General features: G+C 64.6%; 2 protein-coding genes across 2 annotated transcripts in view; both read right to left on the minus strand.

The window, feature by feature from the left end:
* Positions 1-42: 42 nt before the first annotated feature.
* TPP1 (tripeptidyl peptidase 1) lies at positions 43-5445 on the minus strand. The gene is made up of 13 exons (XM_027708930.1): positions 5420-5445; positions 4870-4959; positions 4655-4794; positions 4431-4581; positions 4210-4331; positions 3725-3906; positions 3314-3512; positions 1963-2151; positions 1757-1829; positions 1390-1510; positions 1055-1213; positions 852-989; positions 43-427 (listed from the first exon to the last, which is right to left on the minus strand). Exons 1-13 carry the CDS (start codon positions 5428-5430, stop codon positions 287-289), a joined length of 1716 nt encoding a protein of 571 aa, XP_027564731.1. The 5' UTR covers positions 5431-5445; the 3' UTR covers positions 43-286.
* A 2250-nt stretch (positions 5446-7695) lies between these two features.
* DCHS1 (dachsous cadherin-related 1) overlaps positions 7696-24776 on the minus strand; it is a 47600-nt gene continuing 30519 nt past the window's right edge. Inside the window, 12 exon segments of the mRNA XM_027708925.1 lie at positions 7696-12816; positions 13071-13209; positions 13776-14062; positions 14513-14643; positions 15916-16070; positions 16212-16423; positions 18797-18910; positions 19368-20231; positions 20764-20973; positions 21213-21338; positions 21759-21998; positions 22330-23164. Coding sequence (XP_027564726.1) covers positions 10202-12816; positions 13071-13209; positions 13776-14062; positions 14513-14643; positions 15916-16070; positions 16212-16423; positions 18797-18910; positions 19368-20231; positions 20764-20973; positions 21213-21338; positions 21759-21998; positions 22330-23164 — 5928 coding nt within the window. The 3' untranslated portion in view covers positions 7696-10201.

The following is a 24776-nucleotide window of genomic DNA, read 5'->3' on the forward strand; positions in this document are numbered from 1 at the left end:
GGGGCGGGGCCACGTGTTTATTGTCCCCGCCCCCGACAGTCCCCGCCCCCCGATCTCCAGCGCCGCCACCTCCCGCTGTCCCGGTGCCGGTGTCCCGCTGTCCCAGTCCCCGTGTCCCGATCCCGCTGTCCCAGTGTCCCAGTCCCGGTGTGGCGCTGTCCCAGTGCCGATGTCCCGATCTTCGTGCTCCGCTGTTCCAGTCCCGGTGTCCCCATCCCGCTGTCCCAGTCCCCGCGTCCCGACCCCGCTGTCCCAGTGTCCTAGTCTCCGTGTCCTGGCGTCCCGGTCAGGGCAGCAGCAGCGCCTTCAGCAGGCTCGGGAAGTTAGGGGTGCCCCAGCCGGTGACGGGGTCCCAGGCAGGGCCGGCGCAGAAGCCCTGGCCCTGCACGGTGCCATCCAGGCAAGACAGGTGGCAGCCCTGGGTGACCTGCAGGGATCGGCCTCAGTGTGGGGGCACAGGGAGCCCAGGAAATCCAGCATGGGGACCCCCACAACACTCCCATGGCACAGGCCCCCCCTCCCTAGGGTCTCCTCAAGGGACAGCACCCCCCAAACAGCCACAGCCACACAAGGGGACCTGCCCCACGAAGCTCAAGGGAGGCCCACGGGGACCCTCCCCGGACACCCCTCCCGAGGGAAGGTCATAGGGACCCTCCTGCACCCCAGCAGGGCACTGCTGGCCATGCCCCAAGCGCGGCTCTGGGAGAAAGAGGCCCAGGACAGACCCCCCGCCCCCAGGACAGTCCCTTGGGGCACCCACGGCACCCCAGCCCCCAGGACAGTGCGCCCAGCCCAGCCCCTCAGGACACCCATGGCCCCCCAGCCTGTCCCCGTCCCTCTGCCCCGCTCACATCGTAGAAGGCAGCACCGAGGCCGCGCTCCTGCAGCTGGTACAGCGCGGGGTTGAGGAAGCCGAGGGGCGCCAGGCCCCGCTGCAGCCGCCGGTCGTTGATCAGTGCCACCATGCCCGCCACCACCGGCGTGGACGCCTGCGGGGACAGCACGCTCAGCACGCAGCCCCCGGCCCGCGGGGCAGCGGGGGACGGGCCCTTACCGAGGTCCCCGACACCCAGGGCAGCGGGATGCGGTTTGTCACCACCCAGTAGTTGTCAGAGAGCGCGGCCAGGTCGGGGTACGCGCGGCCACTGCTGTTGTAGTACGAGCTGGGCGGCAGCTTCGAGGCTGAGTGCAGGAAACGCCCGACGGCAGCAGCCTGGGGACAGCACAGCCTGTCAGCACCCAACCATGGCCTTCATCACCCACCACAACCTTCATCCCCCACCACGGCCCACTGTCACCACACTATGGCCTGTGGTCACCCTCAAGTCCATTATCCCCCACCAGGCCCCCCCCAGCCCCAGGCAGCCCAGCAGTGCAGGTGACCCTCACCTGGTACCGAGGCATGGGGAAGATGTTGCTGAAGCCGCCCCCACTGATGTAATCCGTCACCTCCTCCGTCACCAGGAAGGGGTTCTTGAAGGACGTGCCGCCCACAGTGGTGACATAGGGGCTAGGGGGACAGGAGGGCACCGTGGGTGGGCACAGGGCTGCCTGGGCCTCAGCAGCCCCCCACAGCTCCCTCGCCACCACAACCCTGCCCCGCAAACCCAACACCACCCCCAGGAGCTGCACAGGCCCCAGACCTGGGGTCTGCGAGTGTCCCCAGGCCGTGGTGGGGACCCTCAGGTGATCCCCGGGGGGCTCAGACCCCACAGTGCCAGCAGTGCCCCCGCACCTGGCTCCCTCCCTCACCCACCTGGAGGCCGGGAAGCTGGGCCGGAACGTGTGGTTCCCGCTGTGCACCCGCCGGCACCCGGCACCGTCGTCACCTGCCAACACACAGACAGGGAGGGAGGGAGGGGACAGGTGACTGCGGCGCCCCAGCAGCCCCTCGGCCTGGGGTCCCCGGGGGGACTCCCGCAGCCCCGCTCGGCACTGAGGCCGCGCCGGGCCCGGCCGCACCTGAGGCGAACAGGACGGTGAGGCCGCGCGCCGCCGCCTTCATGAACTCGGCGTTGACGCGCTCCATGTAGGCGAGGGACAGGCTGTCCTCGTCATCCCCGTAGCTCACCGAGTGCACCCACGGCACCGCTGACATGTTGCTGAGCAGCAGCAGCCAGGCCAGGAAGGGCTCCTGGCTCTCGTGCCTTCCTGTGGGGACAGCGGGGCAGGGACACAGGGACGGCTCCCCCGACACCAGGGGTGGGGGACAGCGCAGGGGGCCCTGCCTCAGCAGCGCCGCCAGCACTGGGGGCTGAAGCCCCCCAGCTCCTGCCTCTGGGGCACAGAGTCACAGCATGGCCAGCCTGGAGCTCCGTGAGCTCATCCTGGGGCCAGTCATGGTGGATGGCACCAGGCTCCAGCTGGACCCACGGGGATGGCGGGAGGGTCGCCCCGAACCCCAGGGCAAGGGGCTAACACACCCCTCTCTCCAAGCCTCTGCCACAGGGCTGCAGCCACCCAGGCAGCTCTGGATCCAGCAGGGCCCCAGCCCCTCCCATGGCAGTGTGTCCCAGCGCAGCGATGCGTGTGCCACCTCCGCGCATTCCACCCGCCCCTGCCCAGGTCCCTCCCTGCCCCCCAGTCCTCTCCACTGGGAGGGGAGCACAGGCCCAGCCACCCTCGCTCACTCTCAGTCACTCATTTCACTGTCCCCACGCTCTTCCCACAGCTGTAACTGCGTGGGGGCAACGGGAGGGACAGTGCCAGGCTGCTGTCACTGTCGGGAACAGGGACAGTGTCCCTGGGGCACTCGCCTCCTGCTCAGCCAGTTCTCAATCTGGGACAGGGACACTGCCCACAGCACTGTGCCCTGTTTGTGTTTGTGCAGCCTGTTTGGCAATTTGTTTTCGCAAATTCCCCTCACTCTCCGTGGTCCACTGGAAGACTCGTGGGCAAGAGCTCAGCTCCAGCCCCAACGAGGCCAGAAAATCCCGTGGCTGTGCCCTCCTCCACAGGAGCGAAGTGGGACAGCTGCTCTGCATGGTGCTGATGAGGAAACCTCTGCTCTGGGATACTCTAGATGCTGAAGGTTCACACAGTTCAAAGCCACTACACAAATCAAGGGTGATTCCCCTAAAAGCTGGGAATCCAGTGTCAGCTCCGACTTGCGGGGGGAGCTTGGAAGGCACCTGGGGCTGTACTGCAGCCAGGTGTGCCTGCACAGCCCTGCAAGCTCTTCCCTCATCCCTCAGGGTTCTCTCCTCACCCCTCTGGGTGTTCCCCCCACCCCTTGGGGCTCTCCTCTTGCCCCTCCAGGCATTCCCCTTCCCCTCCAGGTGTTCCCCCACCCCTCAGGGCTCCCCCCCAGTACCTCCATTGCTAAAGACCCAGGTGGAGACGTTGGCACCGGTGCTCATGATGTACTCCACATCCAGGCTGGCCTCCAGCCCGGCCTTGCCATGGCCCTGGTGCCCCACCACCCGGTCCACTTGTGTGCGGTGGGCGAAGCTGCTGCCGAAGAGCTGCATGAACTCAGCCAGGTCGGCCTGGTGGAAGTACTGCTCCAGGAACTGCACAACACGAAGGGGCAGACTGTTTTGTCTTGGAAAAATAAGGTAAGATTTTGATTCTGACTTCGAAAGTTGCCCAGCGCAGGTCTGTGCTACACCAGGTACTCCCAGCAGCCACCGAGGGACCTTCAGCTGTCTCAGGACCCCCAGAGCAGCACCAATCCACGGGACAGCCCCAGCCCACAGACCTCCAATCTGGGCAGCTCTGTTACCTGTGCACAGGCCTGGCTGTTGTTGGGCAGGAGCCCCACGTCCCCCCCCGTCATGTTGTATCTCTGGCGCAGGATGGCCGGCGTCACACCCAGGTGGAACGACGCTCTCGCCGACCCCACGTCCTTCCTGGCTTTGGCTCTGCTGACCACACGCTCCACGGGGAACCGGTGCATCCCACCCACTGCGGCACAGCCCAGTGGGACCGGAGGGACCGTCAGGGCACAGAGCCCCAGGAGGGCAGGACATGGCCCCTGGGCTCCCCCATCACCTTCCATGGCCCCTGGGCTCCCTCTTCACCATCCCCGTGTCCACGTGGGCTGGCCAGCAGCAGGGCTCGGGGAGCCCAGCCCTGCAGCCCCAGCCCTGAGGAGCCTCCTCACGTGGGCTCCAGTGGCCATCCCACAAAGGGGGCTGTGGGGAGGCTGAGGGGGCTCCTGGGGGCTGGGACTGCCCCACAGCCTCATCTCCCACAAGTGGAACATACCAAAGTCCAGGTGCTCCGCCAGCTCCGGGGGGACAGTGTAGGGCAGTGGGGACCGCACCAGGCTGCGCTGGCCCTGCACATACCGGTGGAACTCGGCCCCAGGGAGCAGGAGCTCAGCCGTGCTGCAACACAGGGACAGTCACCACGGGATAGGACACGTCTGGGACACAGGCCCAGCCACCACGGGACCACCAGAGCAGGTCCAAGCCCTCGGGGCTCACCTCGCAGGCAGGTGACACTCCAGGAAGTCGAGGGTGGTGACACTCCGGCAGTCCTCCACTCCATGGTCTTGCAGCCACTTCAGCACCGTCATCAGCGTGGCTGGGGACGGCTGCACCAAGTCCCGCACCTGCTCCAGGGACAGGTACTGCCCTGGGAGGCACAGAGGGCTCAGACCCCCACACAGGCCTGGGGGACCCGGGGGGCTCGGGCGCGCGGCCGTTACCATATTGGGGGGACCGGGGGTCCGAGACGGCCTCGACGAGACGGGCGAGGCGGGCGGTGCCGCGCTGCCGCAGGGCGAAGGTCAGCTGCACCGGCTGTCCAGGGTCCACGCGGCCGGCGTGGGTCCAGCCGGGGGGCACGCTGTGGGGGGGCGGTGAGCGGGGGCGGCACCGGCGCCCCGTCCCGTCCCAACCCACCCCACCGCCCCACACCTACCGGAACGGCTGGTCCCGCTCCAGCGCCAGCCCCGCGGCGCAGCTCCAGGCGGCCGCGCACAGCACCAGCACAGCGGGGATCCCCCGACACCTGCAACGGGCTCAGGGGAGTGCGGGCACCGGCACGGCCCCGGGAAACCGGGACGGACCGGGCACTGACTGACCCCCCGAGAACCCGTCACCGGGGAACCCCGCCTGAGCCCTCCGAGTGCCCCTGACTCGGGAAACCGGGACGGACCGGGCACTGACTGACCCCCGAGAACCTGTCACCTCCGAGTGCCCCTGAGCGGAGAGCCCGTCTGAGCCCCGTAACCCTGGGGCTGGGGAGCCCCGTCTGAACACCCCGAGTCCCAACACCGGGGAGCCCGTCTGACCCCCCGGTCCCCATTCCTCCCTTCACCGGGCAGCCCCGTTTGACTGCCCAAGTCCCCGTCACCGCCAGCACCGAGGGGCCTCGCCTGATCTCCCCCGGCGCCCCTTCCTCCCACCCCCGGGGAGCCCCGTCCGACCCCCCGATCCCCCGTCCCGGGGAGTCCCCTCGGCCCCGTTACCCCCGCGCCATCCCGGTCACGTGTGGGACCGCGTGACTCCCGGCCACGTGGGGAGACCAAAACAGCGCTCACGTGACTGCCCGGTCACGTGGTGGGCGGGCCGGGAGCACCGGGATAGGACTGGGATAGGACCGGGATCCGGGCCCGGGACCCAGGCTCCGGCCCCAAAGCTCCGGGCCCGGCACCAGCCGACCCTCCCCGCCGCTCGCCAGCGCGCCCCGGGCACGGTCCCGACGGAGAGGCCTCCCCTTGCCGGCGGCCCGGAGAGGAGGCCCGGCCGCGGCACCGGCCCCTGTTCCCGTCCCTCTCCCGGGGTGTGGCGAAGCCGTTCCCACGGCGGGACGGGGGATGAGGCTCGGAGTCCATGTCGGGGTTCGGGGCTGGCGGGGGCGCAGGGGTCCCGTGCGGGCGGAGCCCGGGCTGGGCAGCGGCAGTGGCCGGGCACGGCCCGCGGGGCAGCGGCAGCCCGAGGCCGCACCCCGCGTGTCCCCGGCGCCGCGGGCCCCCCGCTGCCCTGTACCCCGCGGGCACGGGGGCGCCGGGGCTCCCGGGGCTCCGTCAGTCGGGGGGCCGGGGCTCGTGTTCCTGCTCGGCCGGGGGCTGCAGGGGCCGCGGGGCGGCAGCCGGGTCACACATCGCATTCCGCCGCTCCCAGCCGGTCCCGGCTGTGTTTCTGTTTCTGCAGAGCCGAATCCAGGCCAGGAAGAGACGGGCAATGGGAAAATCGCCTGCCTGGCCCCGGCTGCCCCGCACCAGGGTTGTCCGCGTTCCCGCTACCGCCGCCCCGGCCCCGTCCCAGCCGCAGGGAGGGACCGGCCGGGGGCCGGGGCTGCACCGCTCCGTGTCCAGCTGGTCCCAGCTTGGAGGTGGACTCTAAGTGGGATGAGATTTGCAAGAGATCAGGTCCCGTACCCGTCTGGCAGGCCGGGATTAGGGCGCCTAGACAGAGCTAATCACTCTAATGAGCATCTGCTGCCGGTCTGGAGCCCGGAGGGGCCAGGGAGCCTTGGCTGGAGCCCCGCGTGCCCGGGCACGCTCCTGTGCTGTTCCCGCAGACGGGGCCAGGTGTGTCCCTGCTCTGGGCAGCCGGGTTTTCCCGAGGCCAGGAACGCCGGGCGAGGACAATGGCACCGAGAGCATCCTGCTGGTCCCGGCCTCGGTGTGCCCCCGCAGGGAGCTGGAAGGGGTCGGGATGGGGGATAAAGGAGCAGAAGGGCCCCAGGAACACCGTCGGGGAGGGGTTCCCCTCACACTCACCTTCACGTTGCGAGGGGTCCCGTCAGAGCGTGGGGATGGCAGCTGCTCTCCCGGCCCCGTCAGAGCAGGGGGGACAGGAGCTGCACCCCCGGGCACTGTCGGGGGGGTTGGGACACGCTCTGGGGGGAGCGAGCCCTGCAGAGCAGTTTGGGGCTGTGCAGGACTTGCTATGGCTTGTTGGGAATTGAGAGCTGAGGACAAAGAAGGAGCAGGGTGGTTTGGGGAGCAAAAAAAATGGGAAAGCAGGGAAGGCAGGATGGAAGCGACTGGTCACGTAGGTATTTGATGGTCAGTGTGTGGGTATGGCCATGTCCCACGCCCGACGGCTGCATGGCTGCTTCCAGTTTTCAGACTGTAGGACTGTTTCCCAGGGTCAGGGGGACTGTTGGAGGGTGATATGTGGAGCCAGATCATAGGGTCTGGAGATCAGTGGAGAATCCCTCATGTGTGTCTGTCACCCAACAGGGGTGAGCAGAGCTGAAGCTACTGGGCAGACTGGTGGGATCCCCAGTCTGTGTCTGTGTGTGCTGGTGTCTGTGATGGGGCTGTGGCCTCAGGGGCTCATATGTCCAGGTGTCTGCAGTGGGAATCCTGGGAACGTGGTGCACCCATTTGGGCATGTCCGAGCCCAGCTGCTGCAGCTCTGGGTCCCTGCCCACAGCCCTCACCCGAGCAAAGGCAGTGGGATGGGCTGGGCCTGCCCGTGGCACATGGGACCAGCTGTGTGCACGCGTGGAGTCACGTCTCTCACAGCTGTGTTTGTGTTGCCCACAGGGACACACCGTCAGCCTCGCTGCTGGACAACCCTGGGCCGCAGCCTTGCCGGCCTGTTGGGGAAGGGACTTGGCAGGATGCAGCCATGGATGTGGGTGCCGGAGCCTGGCCAGGCCCGTGGCCTGTGGCATGTTGCCAGCAGCTGAGCCACGTGGTGACCCCCCTGTGGCCCAGGCCTGTCCTCCCCTGCCAGTCCCGCAAGGACGCAGTGCCAGCTCGGCACGAGCAGCACGGGTGGGGCCATGTCCATACAAACACGTGTGGTTTATTAAGGCATTTTTTGAGAAGTTGGCACTTGGGTCCGGGCTGCGCCGGGCGGCCCCTGCGCGGCCGCGGGCAGCGCCGGTACATGCAGCTCCGCGAGACACGATACAAAAGGTACAAACGAGTAAAAACAGGAATCGTAGTACAATGTGTAAAAATAAATAACTGGGGGCTCGGTGACCCCAGCCCAAAGTGGGGTGCGTGTGTCTGACCCTTCCATGTGGTGTGCAGGGTGACCTGTCTGTGTCCCTGTCCCAGACATGCAGTGGGAGCTGGGCTGTGTGGGCAGCCTGGGCAGAGCAGGGCTGGGGGGCACAGGGCACCCCCAGAGTGCCCCTGCAGGGGCTGAGAAGCACAGGACACCCCCAGAGTGCTCTCACAGGGCCCAGGGAGCACAGCTTGTTCCCACAGTGCTTGGGAGCAGGACAAAGACATGTGCCCACCAAAGATGGGGGTGCCCACCCCAAGAGCCTCTGTGGGCTGTCCCTGCACCGAGGCAGAGGTGTCCCTCCCTCCCAGAGCCCCTCAGGTCCCTGTAGATCCCAGGCAGGGTGGACATGACCCTGTGCCCCATTAGTGCCCCCGTCACTGCTACAGATCCCTGTCCCTTGTCACTGCGACCCACTGTGCATTGGGACTGGGGTGCAACACTGGGGGACCTCCATGGTGTAGGGACCCCCACAGCACAAGGGGGATGGGGGGCTGATGATGACAGATGGGGCTGCAGCCACAGATGGTTCTTTGTGGGAAATAAGGGGAACAGGCAACATCTTTGGGGCCGGGGCTGCAGCCACTGCATGCAGGTGCTGTGTCTGGGGAAAGTGTGATGGGAGGAAGCTTCCCCCAGACCCTCCTCAGATGCGGGGTGTCCTCCCTGACCCCCAAACATGCTCATGCCCAGGCTGGCTGTGAATTGAGGGCTGCCACAGGGCTCTCTGTGCCCTGATTCGGCCCTCACTCTGCACCCACAGCTGTGTGGGGGTCACAACCTCGGGGGGCAGCGAGGCCACAGTGGCAGAACCCCCGGCTGCACTGCCAGGGCTCCCGACTCGTGGCTGTTCCCTGTGAGCAGCTGTGGGCTCGGGGTAAGCTCCAGTGAGGGCTGAGCCTGGTGTGAGTGTGACACCGGCTCCGTGGCCGGCTGTGTGAGGTGCTGGGAGGGGATGGGGACCGGCCCCATCACAGAGGGCTCTGTCCCGTGCTCACAACATGCATGACGGGGGTGCAGAGCAGTCCTGCACAGGGGGCTGGGGCCAGTGGAGGTGGTGCCTGTGACCCAGACTGTCCCAGAGAGCAGTCAGCAACAGGGCCCCAGGGGAGTCCAGCTGCCCAGTGTCCCCACTGTGGCTGTGAGAGAACACGCTGGCTGCCACCACACCAGCTTCAGGCCATGTGGCTTTTTGGGGTACCCCCTCTCACCTGCATCCCTGCAGCTGCAGGATCCACCAGGCCTAGGGTGGATGGGGGTCACAGCAGCCATCACTGCTGCTCCTGGGGCTGGGCTGTCCCCACCACCTCTCACACAGCTCTGCCAGCCCCATTGCACTGCCCATGCCTGGACACTCTCCCTGCCTGGGATCCCCGCCCAGAGAGGCACCTGGCCCGGGGATTAGGGCTCCCACACTGAGCAGGGCACCCGCCTCCCTCCCTGGAACCCCAGGAACAGCTCCCTGCAGCTCTGGGCAGGAGATCCCCTGGAAGCGTCACCTGCACTGTGGGTGGTGGAAGGGCTGGAGAGACCTCAAAGGCTCCCCTGTCCCCACCCAGCCATGGACAGACAGCAGGACACTGGCACTGCCTTCTCCGTCTGCCATATCCCCATGTGGGGTGGGTGTCCCCTCCCGGTCAGGGGGGAGGTTCAGCCCCCTGTCCCTGCAGACAGCACAGACAGATGGGCAGGCAGCATCCCTGCCCTGGGGCATTGCCCCCAGCTGTGGTGCATTGTCCCCCTACGCTGGGAGATCATCCCCGGCTGTGGGGCATCGTCCCTCTGCCCTCGGACATCACCACCAGTGCTGGGGCACCATCCCCCTGCTCTGGGAGCAACTAGGGAAGGGGCAGCAGGGACGGGGCAGGGTCATCCTGCACCCGGGCTGCTGCATGGCCCTGGGGCTGGGGAGGGCAGGGTCTGGGTCTGCAGTCCCTGGCCCAGCAGCCCTCTGCTCCCAGCCACTCCCAGAGCACTGAGTACCGTGACGCACCATCCTGCCCGGTGCCGATCCAAGACACTGTGAGCAGCACACGGACCATCGCCCCAGGGTGCCAGCACTGGGGTCAGCAGTCCATAGGGCACCAGCCAGCATGGGGCCTGCCAGACCACAGGGACAGGGGCCACAGCCCCAAAGGACACGGGCACCCACAGCCCCTGGGGCCCAGGCCAGGTATAGTGCTGGGAGCAGGAGGAGCACCCGTGTGAGCAGCCCTGGGCTGGGCCCTGCTCCAGCCCCACGGCTCCGGGCTGGGGCGGAGGAGTCCGGGGGCCCAGCTCTAAATCCTGAGCTCGGCCTCCTCGGGGGGCTCCAGCGAGTGCTCGGCACTGATGGTGGAGGCCGACGGCCCCTGCGAGATGCCAAAGGGCGAGACCACGGGGGAGCGGGCGGCCAGCGGGGACAGCGATGGAGAGAAGCTGGGCGACATGGCCGAGGACGAGATGGAGCCCTCGTGGCTGATGGGTGAGCGGCGCAGGGAGGACAGGTGTGGGAAGGTCCTGCCCGGCGGCGGCTTGGGGGGCACGGACTTGGCGCCCGGGTGGGCCACCGAGGTGATGAGGGGTGGGGGGTCGATGCGGGGCTTGGGCTCTGCCTTGGGCTTGGCCTGGAAGGGCTTGCGCAGGGAGCTCTCATCCTTGAGGCGGGCGATCTCCGTGAAGACGCTGGCCAGCGGCTGGAATTGGGGGCACCAGTTCAGCAGGTAATCCCAGTTGTAGCTGCCGCGGAGCTCCTCGTCACTGGCCACGATGGCGGTGAGCGAGCCGTCCACGGAGGGCTTGCCATCCTCCGGGAAGGCGTAGTCCTGGGGCTGCGAGGAGACACTGAGGCCGCAGCGGACACCCAGGAAAGCGCTGCCCCCCCCATCCTCGCGATACAGCTGTAAGGGTGGCCCCGGCAGCAGCAGCCCAGAGCCCTTCTTGCTCTTGAACCACTGGGCGCTCTCCAGCGCAGCCGGCTCGCAGGAGATGTCGGAGAGCTGGTCGGCGTCCTGCTGGATGCCGGAGTCAGGGCCGCGGGCGGCGATGTGCTCCTGCATGGAGGCCGTGATGCTGGCCACACGCGGGTACTCGTTGATCATCCGGATCTCGTCGTCCTCGGCGGCTTCAGCAGAGCCGCGGCCACTGGAGTGTGAGGGGTCCAGCGAGCCACCCCGTGTGTAGGACCCTGCCGGCTCGGCCCCGTACCCCGGCAGTGCCTGGTGGTAGATATGCTCAGCCCCGGGCAGCGCTGGCTCCTCACGGCCCAGTTTCTGCAGGGACCCGCTCTGCGTGCGAGCCAGAACTCCGTCCCCCTCCGCCTTCTTGCGGCCCTGGCGCTGCCGGGAGCGCACCAGTGCCAGCACGATAGCCACGGCGGCCAGCACCACCACAACACCCAGCGAGGCGGCCACGGCCACCAGCAGCAGGTTGAGGTCAGGTGCCAGGCCGAAGGAGGTGTGCGTGACATCGATGGTGACTTGTGCGGAGGCCACGCGGGAGGCGGGCAGGGGGCTGCGTGCCTGCACCTCCAGGCTCATCTCCCGCGGCTCCCTCTTGGCGCGCCCTGCCCCGGCCTGGGGCTGGCTGTCCACGCGCAGGTAGATGGTGCCCGTGGTCTGGTTGATGGCAAAGTACGGCGAGGGCTTTGCCAGGGCATACAGGACCACGCCGTCAGCCCCCTCATCCTCATCCGTGGCCAGCACACGCCCGATGCTCTGCCCTTTGCGCGCGCCCTCGGGCACCTCAAAGTTGAAGGAGGGGCTCAGAAAAATGGGATCGTACTCGTCTTCCCCCGTCACCAGCACCCGCACGGTCACCGTGGCCGAGGCATTGCCAGCGTCAGTGGCTCGAACCAGGAGCTGGAAGGCTTTGGCTCGCTCGTAGTCAAAGGTGAGGCGGGAGCGCAGCTCCCCAGAGCTCCTGTTGACGGCAAAGGCGTCCCGGCCGTCCCCCGTGGCAGGGTCCCCCACCGCCTGCTCCAGCACCGTGTACCGCAGCTCCCCGAAGGCACCGGTGTCGGCGTCGACGGCGCGCAGTGTGGTGACCAGCGTGCCGGGCGGCAGGTTCTCCCGGATGCTGGCGCTCAGCACCTCCACCGGGAAGTATGGCTTGTTGTCATTGACGTCCTTCACCTCGATGGCCACGGGGACCAGTGCAAAGTGCCCACCCGGCGTGTCCGTGGCCCGCACCACCAGCGTGTGCACGATCTGGGCCTCCCGGTCCAGCGGCCGCACCAGGCTCAGGGCTCCTGTGGTCTCATGCAGCTGGAACAGCCCGTGCTGGTTGCCTGAGCTGATGGTGTAGTGTACGTGGCCCCGCGGCCCCGAGTCAGCATCGTGGGCCACCACACGCAGCAGCTCGGTGCCGGGCGGCGCGGCCTCGCTGACGGCAGCACGGTACTCGGCCCGGGCAAACACGGGTGGGTTGTCGTTGACGTCCCGCACTGCGATGAGCACGGGCACGGTGGCGCTGCGCTGTGGCAGGCCCCGGTCTGAGGCCGCCACGGTCAGGTTGTACACCGGGATGGTCTCGAAGTCCAGGGGCTCCACGAGCACCAGGGCTCCCTGCGTACGGAGCTGCCCCCCGGCCCAGGCCACCCGGCTCTCCACCTGGAAGGCATTGCCACCGTTCCCGCTGACGATGGTGTAGTCGAAGCCAGCGTTCTCCCGGGAGAGGTCGGCATCACCCGCCTCCAGCGTCAGCACAGTGGTGCCCGGGCGCAGGTCCTCGGGGACACTGGCGTTGTAATGTGGCTCCTGGAAGCGGGGGCTGTGGTCATTCACATCCAGCACCTGGAGCTGCACTGTGGCCCAGGATGAGAGGCTGGGAGAGCCATGGTCACGGGCCTCCACCACCAGATCCAGGGTGGGCTGGCTGGCGTCAAACTCCATCTGCCGGGTGGTGAAGAGGGTCCCTGTGGGGCACAAAGCCAGGGTCAGCACAGGGCCAGCGGGACTCAGGACTGATGTTAGGGTATCGGCTGGAGGAGCAGGTGTTGGGACACTGTGGCAGGAGCGTTTGATGGCCATCCTGCTGCGTCTGCCTCACCAGACACTCCGGAAAGTGACCTGGTGAGGGGCTGAGCAGGGCCAGCATGGGGTACCCCCCTCCACAGACATCCCCAGAGTGACCCACGAGAGGAGCCCACAGAGCACCAACCCCACCCACCATTGCTGGGGTCAATGGCGACATCAGGGCTGGGCACAGCCAGGCGGAAGGTGACATCCCCGTTGCTCCCCGAGTCGGGGTCAGTTGCGCTCACGGTGAGAATGACGCTGCCAGCAGGTGTGTGCTCTGGCAGCAGCACCTGAAGAGGAGGAAACCTCAGTCAGTGTCTGGTACCCCCTGCCCAGAGCCCCCAGCAGGGCTGGGAGTGGGTCTGGGGTTGGCCAGGGAGCCATAGCCAAGGTGGCCCAGCACTTCACTGGCCAAGACAGCCATAACCCAGAGGCCTGTGCTCCTTCAAGCATCCCTGGGGCTCCCCAGCCCCTTGCCTGGGCTCCAGAGCTGCAGCACACATTGCCTGAGACAGCCTTCATCAGGGACCTGTCCGTGGGATCCCAGGTCTCACCACAAACATTTGTCCAGGCTGTGGCCCATCTCCCACCCACTCTGGCCTCCCCTCTGTGCCAACCCATTCCAGTTGGACCTCCTGCAACCGGTTGTGCCCCTCGCAGGGGCTGGTCCCAGGGTCACCTGTGTGGTTTCAGCCCCTTCTACACCAGAGCACGAGGGGTGTCAGGATGTGGTTGGGAGGCAGGAAGCGGGGCCAGGAGGGGCTCAGACCCATCCTCTGTGCAGGTGAGCAGGCAGGAGCTGCAGAGGGCTGGTGCGGGATGGCCCGCACTGCCTGGCACACCCGGTGCGCGGTACCTGATAGAAACTCTGGGTGAAGGTGGGCACGTTGTCGTTGACGTCCTCCACGAGGACGGTGAGGTTGGCCTCGGTCTCGTGGCGTGTGTCGGAGGCGCGCAGGGTGAGGGTGTAGCGGCTGCGCTGCTCGTGGTCCAGCGGCCCCGTCAGGGCGATGCGGCCCCCGTAGCGCAGCACCCCGAAGGTGCCCACCGCGTCCCCCTCCAGCAGCAGCGTGTAGGAGAGCGCAGGGCCCGAGTCCACGTCGTTCCCGGTCAGCTGGGCTATCTGGGTGCCCAGCAGCGTGTCTGTGGGGAGCAGAGGTGTAAGCAAGCAGCCCCATCCCTGTGGAGCACACGTGGCTCACCTGGTGGGAAACCAGTTCGTTCTAGAGCCTGAGCACCAGAGAGGGAGGAGATACCACGGGAGAGGGAGATGCTAGGGGAAAGGAGAAGGTCTTGGGAGCCTGGCAGGACAGGTGGAGGTTGGCATGGACACAGGGTACACTGGCTGAGGACTGTGAGCAGGCAGGGCCAGTGCCTGCAGCCAGAGCTGTGGCAGTGGGGCAGGGGCCTGGGCTGAGTTGGGAATTCAGATGGCTCCCTCAGGACACAACTGCACCGCAGGGGTTGTGCCAGAGAGCTTGGGGGGCTCAGCCAGAGGGTCAGTGTGACCCAGCCTAGCCTGCCTGGGGGCTCCTCCCCGCCCCATAGTGCCCGTTACACCCCAGCTCCAGCCCTCAGTGCTGCAACACTCACTCTCAGGGACACGGACTTCCCAGGGGACCGGGATGGTGGGGCTGTTGTCATTGACGTCCATCACCACCACGGTCAGCGTGGCTGAGCCCACGAGTGGTGGTGTCCCTCGATCCATCGCCGTCACCACCAAACTGTGGGCAGGCACAAGGGTCAGAAGTGTGCCCACATGTGTGAGGGAGCACCTCACACGTGAAAGCCACCTGGGACATGCACTGCACACGTGCACAGCACCTGGGACATGGACCATGAGTGTGCACAGCACCTGGGACATGGACCATAAGTGTGCACAGCACCTGGGATGTGCACTGCAGGTGTGCACAGGGCTGGAGTGTGTGCATGTGGTGGGGAAACCATGCACAGCAGCTGAGTGTCTGGGGTGATGGATCCGTGAGGAGCATTCCCTGGAGGTGTCTAAGGACAGACTGGACAGTGCCATGGTCTAGTTGACAACATGGTGACCGGTCATAGGTTGGACTCAGTGATCTCAGAGGTCTTTTCCAACCTAATTGATTCTGTGATCCGGTGATCTGGAGAGCATGTGTAGGAGTGGGTACATAAAGAAAACGTGTGGGGCAGTGGGTGTGGGTATGTGGGGGCACGATGGGGCAGGGCAGCAGGTGTATGCGCTCCTAAGGCACGTGTTGGAGTCTGGAAAGTGTGTGGGTACAGACAGAGCACCTTGCGGGGTGCAGGCAGGTGTCTGGGGCTCTCTGGCTGTTGGGGAACACTTGGAACCTCTCTGGAATGGTGAGAGGTGTGTGGATGGAAGGAATGCCCCAAGCCCTCTGCACCAGGGGACAGGAGAGAGGGACCCACACCCACTGAAGCACAAGCTGGGGGGAGAAAATGGCCTGGGGGGCCACACCTGAGCCAGGTGTGTGGGAAAGGGCAGGTGAAGACTCAGACTCTCGGTGAGGCATTTGCCAGCATTTCATATATGTGCGGACAGAGTGGCTGAACATGTTCAGAGCATGCACACATGGCGAGGGGCCCAGGGGGCCTGGCTGGATGCAGGGGACATCTGGGGGGGCTCAGTGTAGTGCAGTGGCCTGGAGCCATGTGGCAGGACACAAGGTGCTGTGCTCCGAGGTGGGAAGGGATTGAGCAGATGTGGTGTGGATTAAGCAGGCAGGAAGGGAGATGGATGAGCCCAGGGCCCCCTCACAATCTCCTCAGCTCTGCAGAGACCCAGCTGGGCCATGCTTGGGCTCATCTTGGCCATCTGCCTCCTGTGTCCTTCACTCCCACACTCACACTGACCCTCAGCTCCCGCTGCTTGCAGAGCCATTTCACAGCCAGGCTGGGACAGCTTTGGGGGCACCACGGACAGTGTCCCCCATGCCCTGGGGCTGTGCTGCACAGCTCTGCTCTGTCCTTGCAACCCCCAACCAAGCTGCACTCACCGGGTCTGGGACCAGATCTCCCTGTCCAGGATGGCAGTGGTGGTGATGGTGCCGGTCTGAGGGTCGATGTGGTACAAGCCTGGCATTGGCAGGGACTGGTTGATGGCGTAAGTCACCTGCCCATTTGCTCCCTGGTCCAGGTCATCTGCCAGCACCTGCAAAGCCACATAAGATTCAGCTGTGGAGCCCCTGAGGCAGGACCTGTGTACAGGTGCCAGGCCCAGGCCTGTGTAGCCCTCACCCCCTCACCCCCCCAGGCCAGGGCTGAGGCACCCCTGTTTGTGCCCCAGCCCTACCTGGATGACAGGTGAGTCATAGCTCTGTGACTCCCAGATGAACGCCACGTAGTTCTGCAGCTGGAAGCGGGGCAGGTTGTCGTTCACGTCCTGGAGGTTGAGGTTTATGGCCATAAAGCCAAAGGAAGCCACAGTCTCTGCCTGGATCACCAGGCGCAGCCGAGGGCTGGCCTCGAAGTCCAGGCTGCTGGAGTCCTGCACCGAGATGGCACCTGGGAGGGGGGACAGTGGGATGGGGAAGTGAAGGGGGGGTGTGATGCACCAGCATGTCCACCTCTCATCCATCCCCCCCTCGATTCATTCCTCCATTCATCCATCCCTCCCTCTGCCCATCCACCATTCTCAGATGACAGGACAGATACACCAAGCCCTTCCCAGCCCTCCCCACATTGGCAGTTTCTCATTGTCCCTGAGAACTGCCCCGGGTGATAAATTCCACATCTTGCTGGGGACAAGCACCTCCTGCTGACATTACAGCATGTGCCAGTCCCCCCACCTGGAGACCTCCCAGAGGTGTGGAGCAGAAAGAGCTGTTCCTATCATGACACAAGCTCATCCAGCTCTGAACCAGAGTCACCTCACTGCAGCTTTGAGTCCAGTAAGAACCTTGCAAAAGGCTCTAAGGACAGACACCCACTGCCACCCACCCTGAGCCACGGGCACCTTGGCTGCTGCAGCAACAAGGTGTTGCTATCCTACCTAGGAAGGAGGAGGGCAACCAGCAGGATGTACTAAACCAGTTGGCAGCATTCCTACAGGCATGTGTTCACATGGAACAAGGGGGAACTGAGCTCCTATGGCTGAATTCCTACCCCAGGAGTCCTGTGGAGCCTCTCTGCAGCCTGTTCCAGCACCCACATGAAACAAGCAGCCGAACCACTCCAGTGGCAGGGATGCGGTGGCAGCATCTGGAACACCTGTGTGGCTTTGGACAAGCCTGGCCTGTGTGAGAGCTCTGCCACCAGCTTTGCATGGGGACATGGTACAAGGGTTCCAGGGCACACAGTGAACCAGGCCACACGTCCAGGAGTGGACATGGGTGGCAGCTGCCCACACAGGGGCCTGGTTTGGGGAACAGCCACGTCCTCACCTCCCACCACCTGTGGGCTGGGAGCTGGCTGCTCTCTTGTCTCCCTTGCACCCCCTGCCTCTGTAACCCTGCTGGGCAGCTGGCACAGGGCAGGGGTCAGATCCATGCCAGCCCTTCTGGTCTCCTCACTCCTCCAACCCCTCATGTCTGCCTACAGCACTGGCCCCTTGCCCCGGGAGAAGGCAGGGCAGCATCACAGACAGGCGTACGAGACTCACAGACAGACATGCTTTAAGGGAAAAATCTTGTATTCTGGATGCTTTGCTGAGGGCAGTGTTTCCTCAGTGGAATGAAGTGGCACTGCCACAGTGACCATGCGGAGCCAGGATGTGCCCAGGGTGTTCTGGGAACCATGGGCACACGTGGCTCGAGCAGGGGCACGACAAGGGGATGCAAAGGAAGAGGGATGATGGGGAGTGGTTCTGTGCCCCCACAGCAGTGTGCCACGCAGTCCAGTGTCACACGAAGTGCAGCAGAGTCCTGCTCACACAGCTCCATTGCCATCACTTCCAAACTTTAGCCTCACACAGACCCACTCCTGCATTTGAAGCAGGAAACCTGCAACTCAGGCCGCTCGGGACTTGGTGGGGCCATGGCTGTGTGGGGGCCGAGACCCCTTCTTGGGATGCAGGGGGCTGTCCTGGCTCCCTGCAGTGCTGTGCTGGGGGGGGTTGCGGTGACACCGAGGTGCCGGGGGGGCCATACAGTGGCTGACGGGACACGTGGTGACAGTGGACTGCTACAGGCACCCTGATGTCAGATGGGCTCTTCTGCATGGCTGAGCATTGCCTGCTGTGCCCGTGGGTGACTGACAGTGGCCAGTACTTGGTCATGGTGCCAAAGGATGCACACTGTGTTCTGCCACGGGTGGCTCACAATCACCTGCAGAGTGGCAATGGGCTGCAGAGGGCACAGGCACAGTGTCAGTGAGATCCCTTGGGTCCTGTCCTGGATCTAACCACCCCGCGGGCACAGGAGCAGGGGGCTTTAACAAGAAGGTCCTGCTGGATGTCTGGGCTCCGAGGACCATCCTTTTTGCTGTCACAGAATCCCAGACTGGCTTCAGTTGGAAGGGACCTTTAAAGGTCATCTAGTCCAACCTCCTGCCATGGGCAGGGACACCTTCCACTAGCCCAGGTTGCTCGAAGCCCTGTCCAATCTAAGCTTGAACACTTCCAGGGATGGTGCATCCACAGCTTCTCTGGGCAACCTGTGCCAGGGCCTCCCCACCCTCACAGGGAAGAATTTCTTACCTACATCCCATCTAATGCTGCCCTCTGAGATTTTGAGGAAAGGTCCAGTTATGGGAGGACCACAATAGCACTGGGAGCAGTGCTAACAGCCACTGGACAGTGACAGGGCAGTGTCCACATCCCAGTCTCAACACCTCTCAACTGATGGGTACAGAGCTGTGGGCAGTGTTCCTGTGCCCTGAGGGCCTCTGAGCAGCCAAGCAGGCACAGGCAGAGCTCCCCAGGCATTCCTGGAGCTGTACCTGAGCTGGGCTGGATAAGGAAGGTGTTCCTCTCGTTGCCGCTGACAATGCTGTAGGTGATGCGCCCCGAGGAGCCCCCCGTGTGCACAGCTTGGACACTCGCCACTGCAGTGCCTGGGAGAGAGAAAGGGTGTGAAGGGACAGCAGAGACTCAGGACAGGTGGCAGAGGGTCAGGGTGGCATGTGGCAGCGTGTGCTGTACCACAGGAGCACCGCTCTGCCCAAGGACACGGCTGACAGGGAACACAAGTACTAATGGTAACGTTGGGCTGGGAGCCTGGAGTTGTGGCACCTGTCCATGGCCCCTCTGTGGTCTGTGACCCTGGAGACCTTCCAGGAGCACCTGGGTGTCTGTGGCTGTCTACAGTGATCTGAACACCCTGAGGCCAGCCCACAGGGACACCACCCTGACCAGCCTGGGCACCAGTCCCTTGGGTCTGCCCAAAGCATAATGGGGCTTCCCCAGACCCTGCAGTGCTCCCTGGTCTGAGTTCCCCACAGCACTGCTCCCCCCTCCCCTCCCGCCCTGTCCCATTCCATCCCAGTGCTTGCTCTCACTGCCAGCAGGTACCTGGGGCGGCATTTTCGGCCAGGACCACATCGCTGGTGCCACGGGGAAAGCGCAGCCCCCGGTACGGCTCCTCCTGCACGTGGATCACCACCACCCCAGTGGAGGAGAGCGCCGGCTGCCCCAGGTCCGTGGCCAGGACAAAGAGTGTCCGCTGGCGCTGGCTGAGCGAGCCCAGAGACTGCAGCAGCTGGATGTCCCCCGTGTAGGAGTTGATGGCGAAGGCAGAGCTGGGGGTGGCGAGTCGGTACAGGATGGAGGCGTTGGCACCTGCGTCCCTGTCCTCGGCCTTCATCGTGGCCACCACCTGCTTGAGCGGCGTGTGGCGGGACAGGTTGACGGTGAGCGGGCTGTGCAGGAAGGCCGGGGCGTGGTCGTTGACGTCTCGCACCGTGACGGTGACACGCACGGCTGCGCTCTTGGGCTCCCACGGCGCCGAGTCCACCGCCTTGGCCAGGAAGCTGTAGCTGGGCTGGCGCTCCCGGTCCAGCACCTGGGTGCTCCGGATGCGCCCGCTCTGTGGCTCCACCTGGAACATGCCCAGCGACTCGTTGCCCAGGTAGTAGGATACCTGCCCGTTGGTGCCCTCGTCCGGGTCCTCGGCCACCAGCTGCAGCACCAGGGCACCGACTGGCAAGTCCTCGGGCACCTCCACTGCGTAGGTGGCCTGAGCAAAACTGGGCGTGTTGTCATTGAGGTCCAACACCTGCACGGTCACCGACATGGTGGCACTGCGTGGGGGGGAGCCGTGGTCCTGCACCACCACAGTGAGGCTGTAGGAAGCAACTTGCTCCCGGTCGAGGGCACGTGCAGTGGAGAGGACACCAGAGATGGGGTCTAGGCTGAAATCCTGCCCAGGGTCTCCATCTGGAAGAGAAGAAGGGGAATAACAAGGCAGCGTGACAATAACTGGAATGAGGAAGGCCCTGGACAGCAGGAAGCCCACCACCATGTGGCCTGGGAGGGTGGGGAGAGTAAGCCCCAGTGGGACCAAACTTCCTTGGGTCAGCTCCATGTGAAGAACTGACTCCAACCACACATAGGCCAGTGCTGCTGCCATGGAGGCTCCCCAGATAACATGTGGCAGGATACAGCAGAGAGCTTACTTCGCAACCTGTGAATTCACAGGTCAGAGCAGCCAGGAGAGGTGTGGAACTGGTCTAAGCCTGGGAAACCAGACATGAGCCTGGGGAATGAGGAGCAGAGCCTGTCCAGACCTTGGGGTGCTCTTTACTGGGGGCAGAGAAACTCGAGGGCTGAGAGGTGGCAGCAGTGCCATGCAGTTTGGAGCAGGAGAGAACTGAGGTGGGAACAGGACCTGCCGCCGTTGACGTCCCCAGAGCCAGGGGAGCACAGAAGAACCACCCTTGCCCAGCCCTGCACTCCCACTGCCCCTCACCTGCCACCCTGTATTCCAAGCGCCCGTTCTCTCCGCCGTCGGGATCGGTGGCCCGCAGGGTGTAGAGTGCTACACGGCTCTGATTCTCGGGGACCTCCACGGAGCAGGACTCGCTCTCCAGCTGTGGTGCGTGGTCGTTCTCGTCCCCCACTGTGACCCGCACGGTGGCCTTGGCGAGGCTGGGGGGCAGCCCGGCGTCCCGCGCGTACACTGCAGGACACGGAGAGCGCCCTGCTGACTGCGAGCTACGGCCTCGGCGCCCATGTGCCAACGCCCAGCCACGGGAGCACCAGCACTCCTGCACCTCCAAACCACCCCACAGCCCTGCTGTGCCCCACAGACCCCCTGCCCTCCCCATGGCCTGCCTTCCCTGCAGTGCTCCCCACCCCAGCAGCAGGGAGCCCCTATCTACTCCCACGACCCCCTGCCTGCTGCCCCTCGTCACCTACCCGTCAGCACATGCTGCTCCTGCTCCTCCCGGTCCAGGGGACGCGTGGTCACGATGAGCCCTGTGTGTGGGTGGATGGAGAACGGCCCCCCAGAGAGACCCCCATAGGACACCTGCCCGTTGGCACCTGCAGGGAGGAAGGAGGTCTGACAGTGGCCCAGAAGCAGCCCCAGTGACTCATTCAGCTCCCAGCCCTACATCTGTCTGCTCTCAGCTCCCACCCGGGCTCACAGGCTGAGCAAGAGGGTGGGCTTGCTCCCTGGGGGCAGCGAGGTGTGTGGGGGTCCCAGCCCAGCTGATGGAGGTGCACATGGCCCAAGGAACCCTTAGAGAACAAAGGCCACCGGCCGGGGGGAGCAGAGGAAACCACAGTCCCTGTTCCATTCTCAGCTTCTACCAGGATCCAGCCCATCTCCCACCTCCAGGCCAGGTGCTGATCCTTCTCTCTGGTCAGCCAGGCTCTCCAGACCAGCAGAAGCAAGCAGGGTGTGCATCTCCCGATGGACCCTGATCGACCTGGGCAGCTCACCCCTGTGTGTGTCCTCACCCAGATCCCGGTCCGTGGCCAGCACCTGCAGCACCGCACTGCCTGCTGGCAGGTTCTCCATGATGTGGGCTTCGTACTCGGGTTTCTCAAAGGCAGGAGCCTCATCGTTGACGTCCAGCACCAGCACGGTCAGCAGCTGTGTGGCGGAGCGGCGTGGGAAGCCGTGGTCCATGGCCACCACCGTCAGGTTGTGCTGTGCCACCTCCTCCCGGTTCAGGGCTCGCACGATGGACAGTGCACCTGCGGGCACAGCAGAGGGGTGACTGGGACCGGCGGCACTGGGGAGAGCTGGGACCGGTGGCACTGGGGCTGAGAGCTCTCGGGACAGGTCTACTATGAGTCTGCAGGCACTGGGGTCTGCTGGGACAGCCAGGTCTCAGAGACCAGCAACACTGCGCCAACCAGATACTGTGCTTGGGGCTCCCTGCACCCCTAATCTCCCTCCTCCAGGCTTCCCAGCCCACGCTCTCCTCCCACACACCATGCAACATCCCCATGTACCTCTGCACCCTCCTCAGCCTCCACGTTCCCAGTGTCCGTGCTGCCACCCCTGCACACTCCTAGCCCTCACCAGTACTGGGATTGAGGTGGAAGCGGCCGTCACCGTTGCCTGCTCGCAAGGAGTAGCTCACACGCCCATTCTCTCCCAGATCGCTGTCCTGGGCCACCACGTGCAGCGCCACGAAGCCCGTGGGCTGGTCCTCCATGATGCTGACCGTGGCCGGGGAGAGGAAGACGGGCGTGTTGTCGTTCTCGTCAGTCACAAACACGCGGGCGGTGACGGCGGCCGAGCGGCGCTGGCTGATGTTGCGGGCCTGGTCCGTGGCCTCCACCACCAGCAGGAAGGAGGCAGCAGCCTCCCGGTCGAGGCCCTGGCGCAGGGTCAGCTGCCCCGAGCGGCTGTCGAGCTGGAAGGGGGCCCCCGCGGGCTCCATGTGCAGCAGGGCGTAGCGCACCTGGCTGTTGGGGCCGACCCCATCCCCATCCAGTGCCTGGAAGGTGAAGATGGAGGAGCCAGCCTGGGCATTCTCCGGCACCACGATGGTGATAGGGTCTTCGGGGAAGGTGGGCGCCTGGTCGTTGCAGTCCTGCACGTGGATCTGGACCAGCACCAGCCGGCTGGAGGGATAGCCGTGCTGCGTGTCCTCAGCACTCACCTGGAGCACGTGCCGTGCCCCGGCTTCATAGTCCAGCTCCCGGGCAGCATAAATCTCCCCTGTCACACTGTCAACCACAAAGGTGCCGTCCCCACCTCCTCCTACCACCGTGTAGGTCAGCTGTCCTCGTGCAGGGGCATCCGGGGGGGCCACCGAGCCGATCACAGACCCTGGCTTGACCCCCTCGAGAGGGTGCAGGGTCAGCATGGTGGCATCGGGCCGTGGCAGCACACGGGAGGATGGCAGCACCTGCGAGGAGAGGCAGCAGTGAGGGGCACACGCAGGGGCTGTGTGCCAGGGTACTGTGTGCGCTGGAACACAGGAGGGTCCTTCTGGTCCTCAGGGTACACTTTTCACTGTGATGGTGCCCAAGCCCTGGCACCAGAGAGGTGGTACAGGCTTCAGCCTTGGACACAGCCAAAAGCCACCTGGATGACCCCGCATAAGCAGGGGGCTGGACAAGGTGACCTCCACAAGGTGACCTCTGACTGTGTCAGACACCGCAAAGGCAACAGGCAGCAGCAGAAACAATTCTGCAAACATAAGCAAGACTGGGCAAGAAGAGAGGTCATGCTCATCCCAATGGGATGTACAGGAAGAGAGAGAACCCAGTATGATCCCAAGATAAATAAATACTATCTCTAATTTTATTAGAGATACTGGAGTTAATTTGGGGATGAGGTGCACCTGTGGATAGGAGAGAGAATGCTGGAAAGGCCACCACAGTGTGACCTGAATGGAAAACCCACTGAAGAACTCAGGACACTCCTTGTCAAGGAGCTGGGGAAAATGGGAATAACATCAAACCTGTCAGCCCAGAGGGGATCAAACCCAATGACTGTCAAGCAAACCCTGTGTTACAGGGGTGCAAACCAGCACACTGGGGATGGCCAGACTGGCCTCAGTGCTCTGGAGGCTCCAGAACAGCTTTGCTGACAAGAACAGTCACAGACATGGTGTAAAAAGGAAATGATATCAAACATATTGTGAGTGGCTGAAGGCAGATGTGCCAGGCTAACACCAGGCTCTGCTCCTCGAGAGAACGTGGTGTATCCCACCCGCTTGTGCTGGAGCTGGGCTCTGGTATGGAAGCACACACAGAGCTCCCAAACTAACAGGGGAAAGGCACAGAGTGGGGACAGCTGTGTGACAGAAAGGGGAGTGATGGGCAAGGCTGGTGGGGATGGCACAGCATGGAGAGTCAAATGGCCCTGGCACCTGCAAGGACAGGGACAGGAAGATGCGGAACAGTGTTTTGTGGGAGTGCCTTGATGGGGGTAACCAGGGTCTCTGCTGTAAAAGGAAGCTCATTACTAACAGAAGAGAAAGAACGTGGCTGTCTGGGCAGTACGAGGCAGGGAGTGCCGAAGTGACACAGATGTGAGGGACGTCCTGAGGGTCAGAACATGCTGTGGGTCAGAACAAACACCCTGGGAGTCAGAACACCCATTTCAGTAGATGGTGGGAAGAATGGATGTCTCTGTGCAGGGGACCTCTGAGTTCTTCCCTGCACCAAGGTATGTAGGACAGAGTCGGCTGACCGAGCCTTGAGAAGGCAGAACTGTGGCTGGCCACTTTGGAAATGAGAACGTGTGCAGGGGCAGATGGACTCATCTCTTCCCATTCCAGGTTCTCCACATGGATTTTAGGGCTGGATCAACAGCTGAGCAAGGGCAGAGGTCCCCAGGGATGAAAGTGGTGGAGGGTGAGGAGGTAGGGAGAAAGGCTGACAGGTAGCTGGAAGGTGTTCTTCAAGAGGCGAGTGAGGGGTAGATGGTACAGGGACAGGAGGAACTGGGGTGCAGGGATGAGACGAGCTGGGATGCAGGGACAGGAGGAGCTGGAGTGCAGGGACAGGAGG

Source organism: Neopelma chrysocephalum, unplaced genomic scaffold, assembly GCF_003984885.1.
Source record: "Neopelma chrysocephalum unplaced genomic scaffold, ASM398488v2 Primary Assembly neopelma1_96630, whole genome shotgun sequence".
NCBI lineage: Eukaryota > Metazoa > Chordata > Aves > Passeriformes > Pipridae > Neopelma > Neopelma chrysocephalum.

Excerpts from the sequence above, each read along its gene's own strand:
- TPP1 (XM_027708930.1), bottom strand. Across the intron at positions 3,907-4,209 it reads GGCGGAGCACCTGGACTTTG|TGGGTGGGATGCACCGGTTC; the intron begins GTATGTTCCACT and ends GCTGTGCCGCAG. Across the intron at positions 1,511-1,756 it reads CCCAGCTTCCCGGCCTCCAG|CCCCTATGTCACCACTGTGG; the intron begins GTGGGTGAGGGA and ends CTGTCCCCCTAG.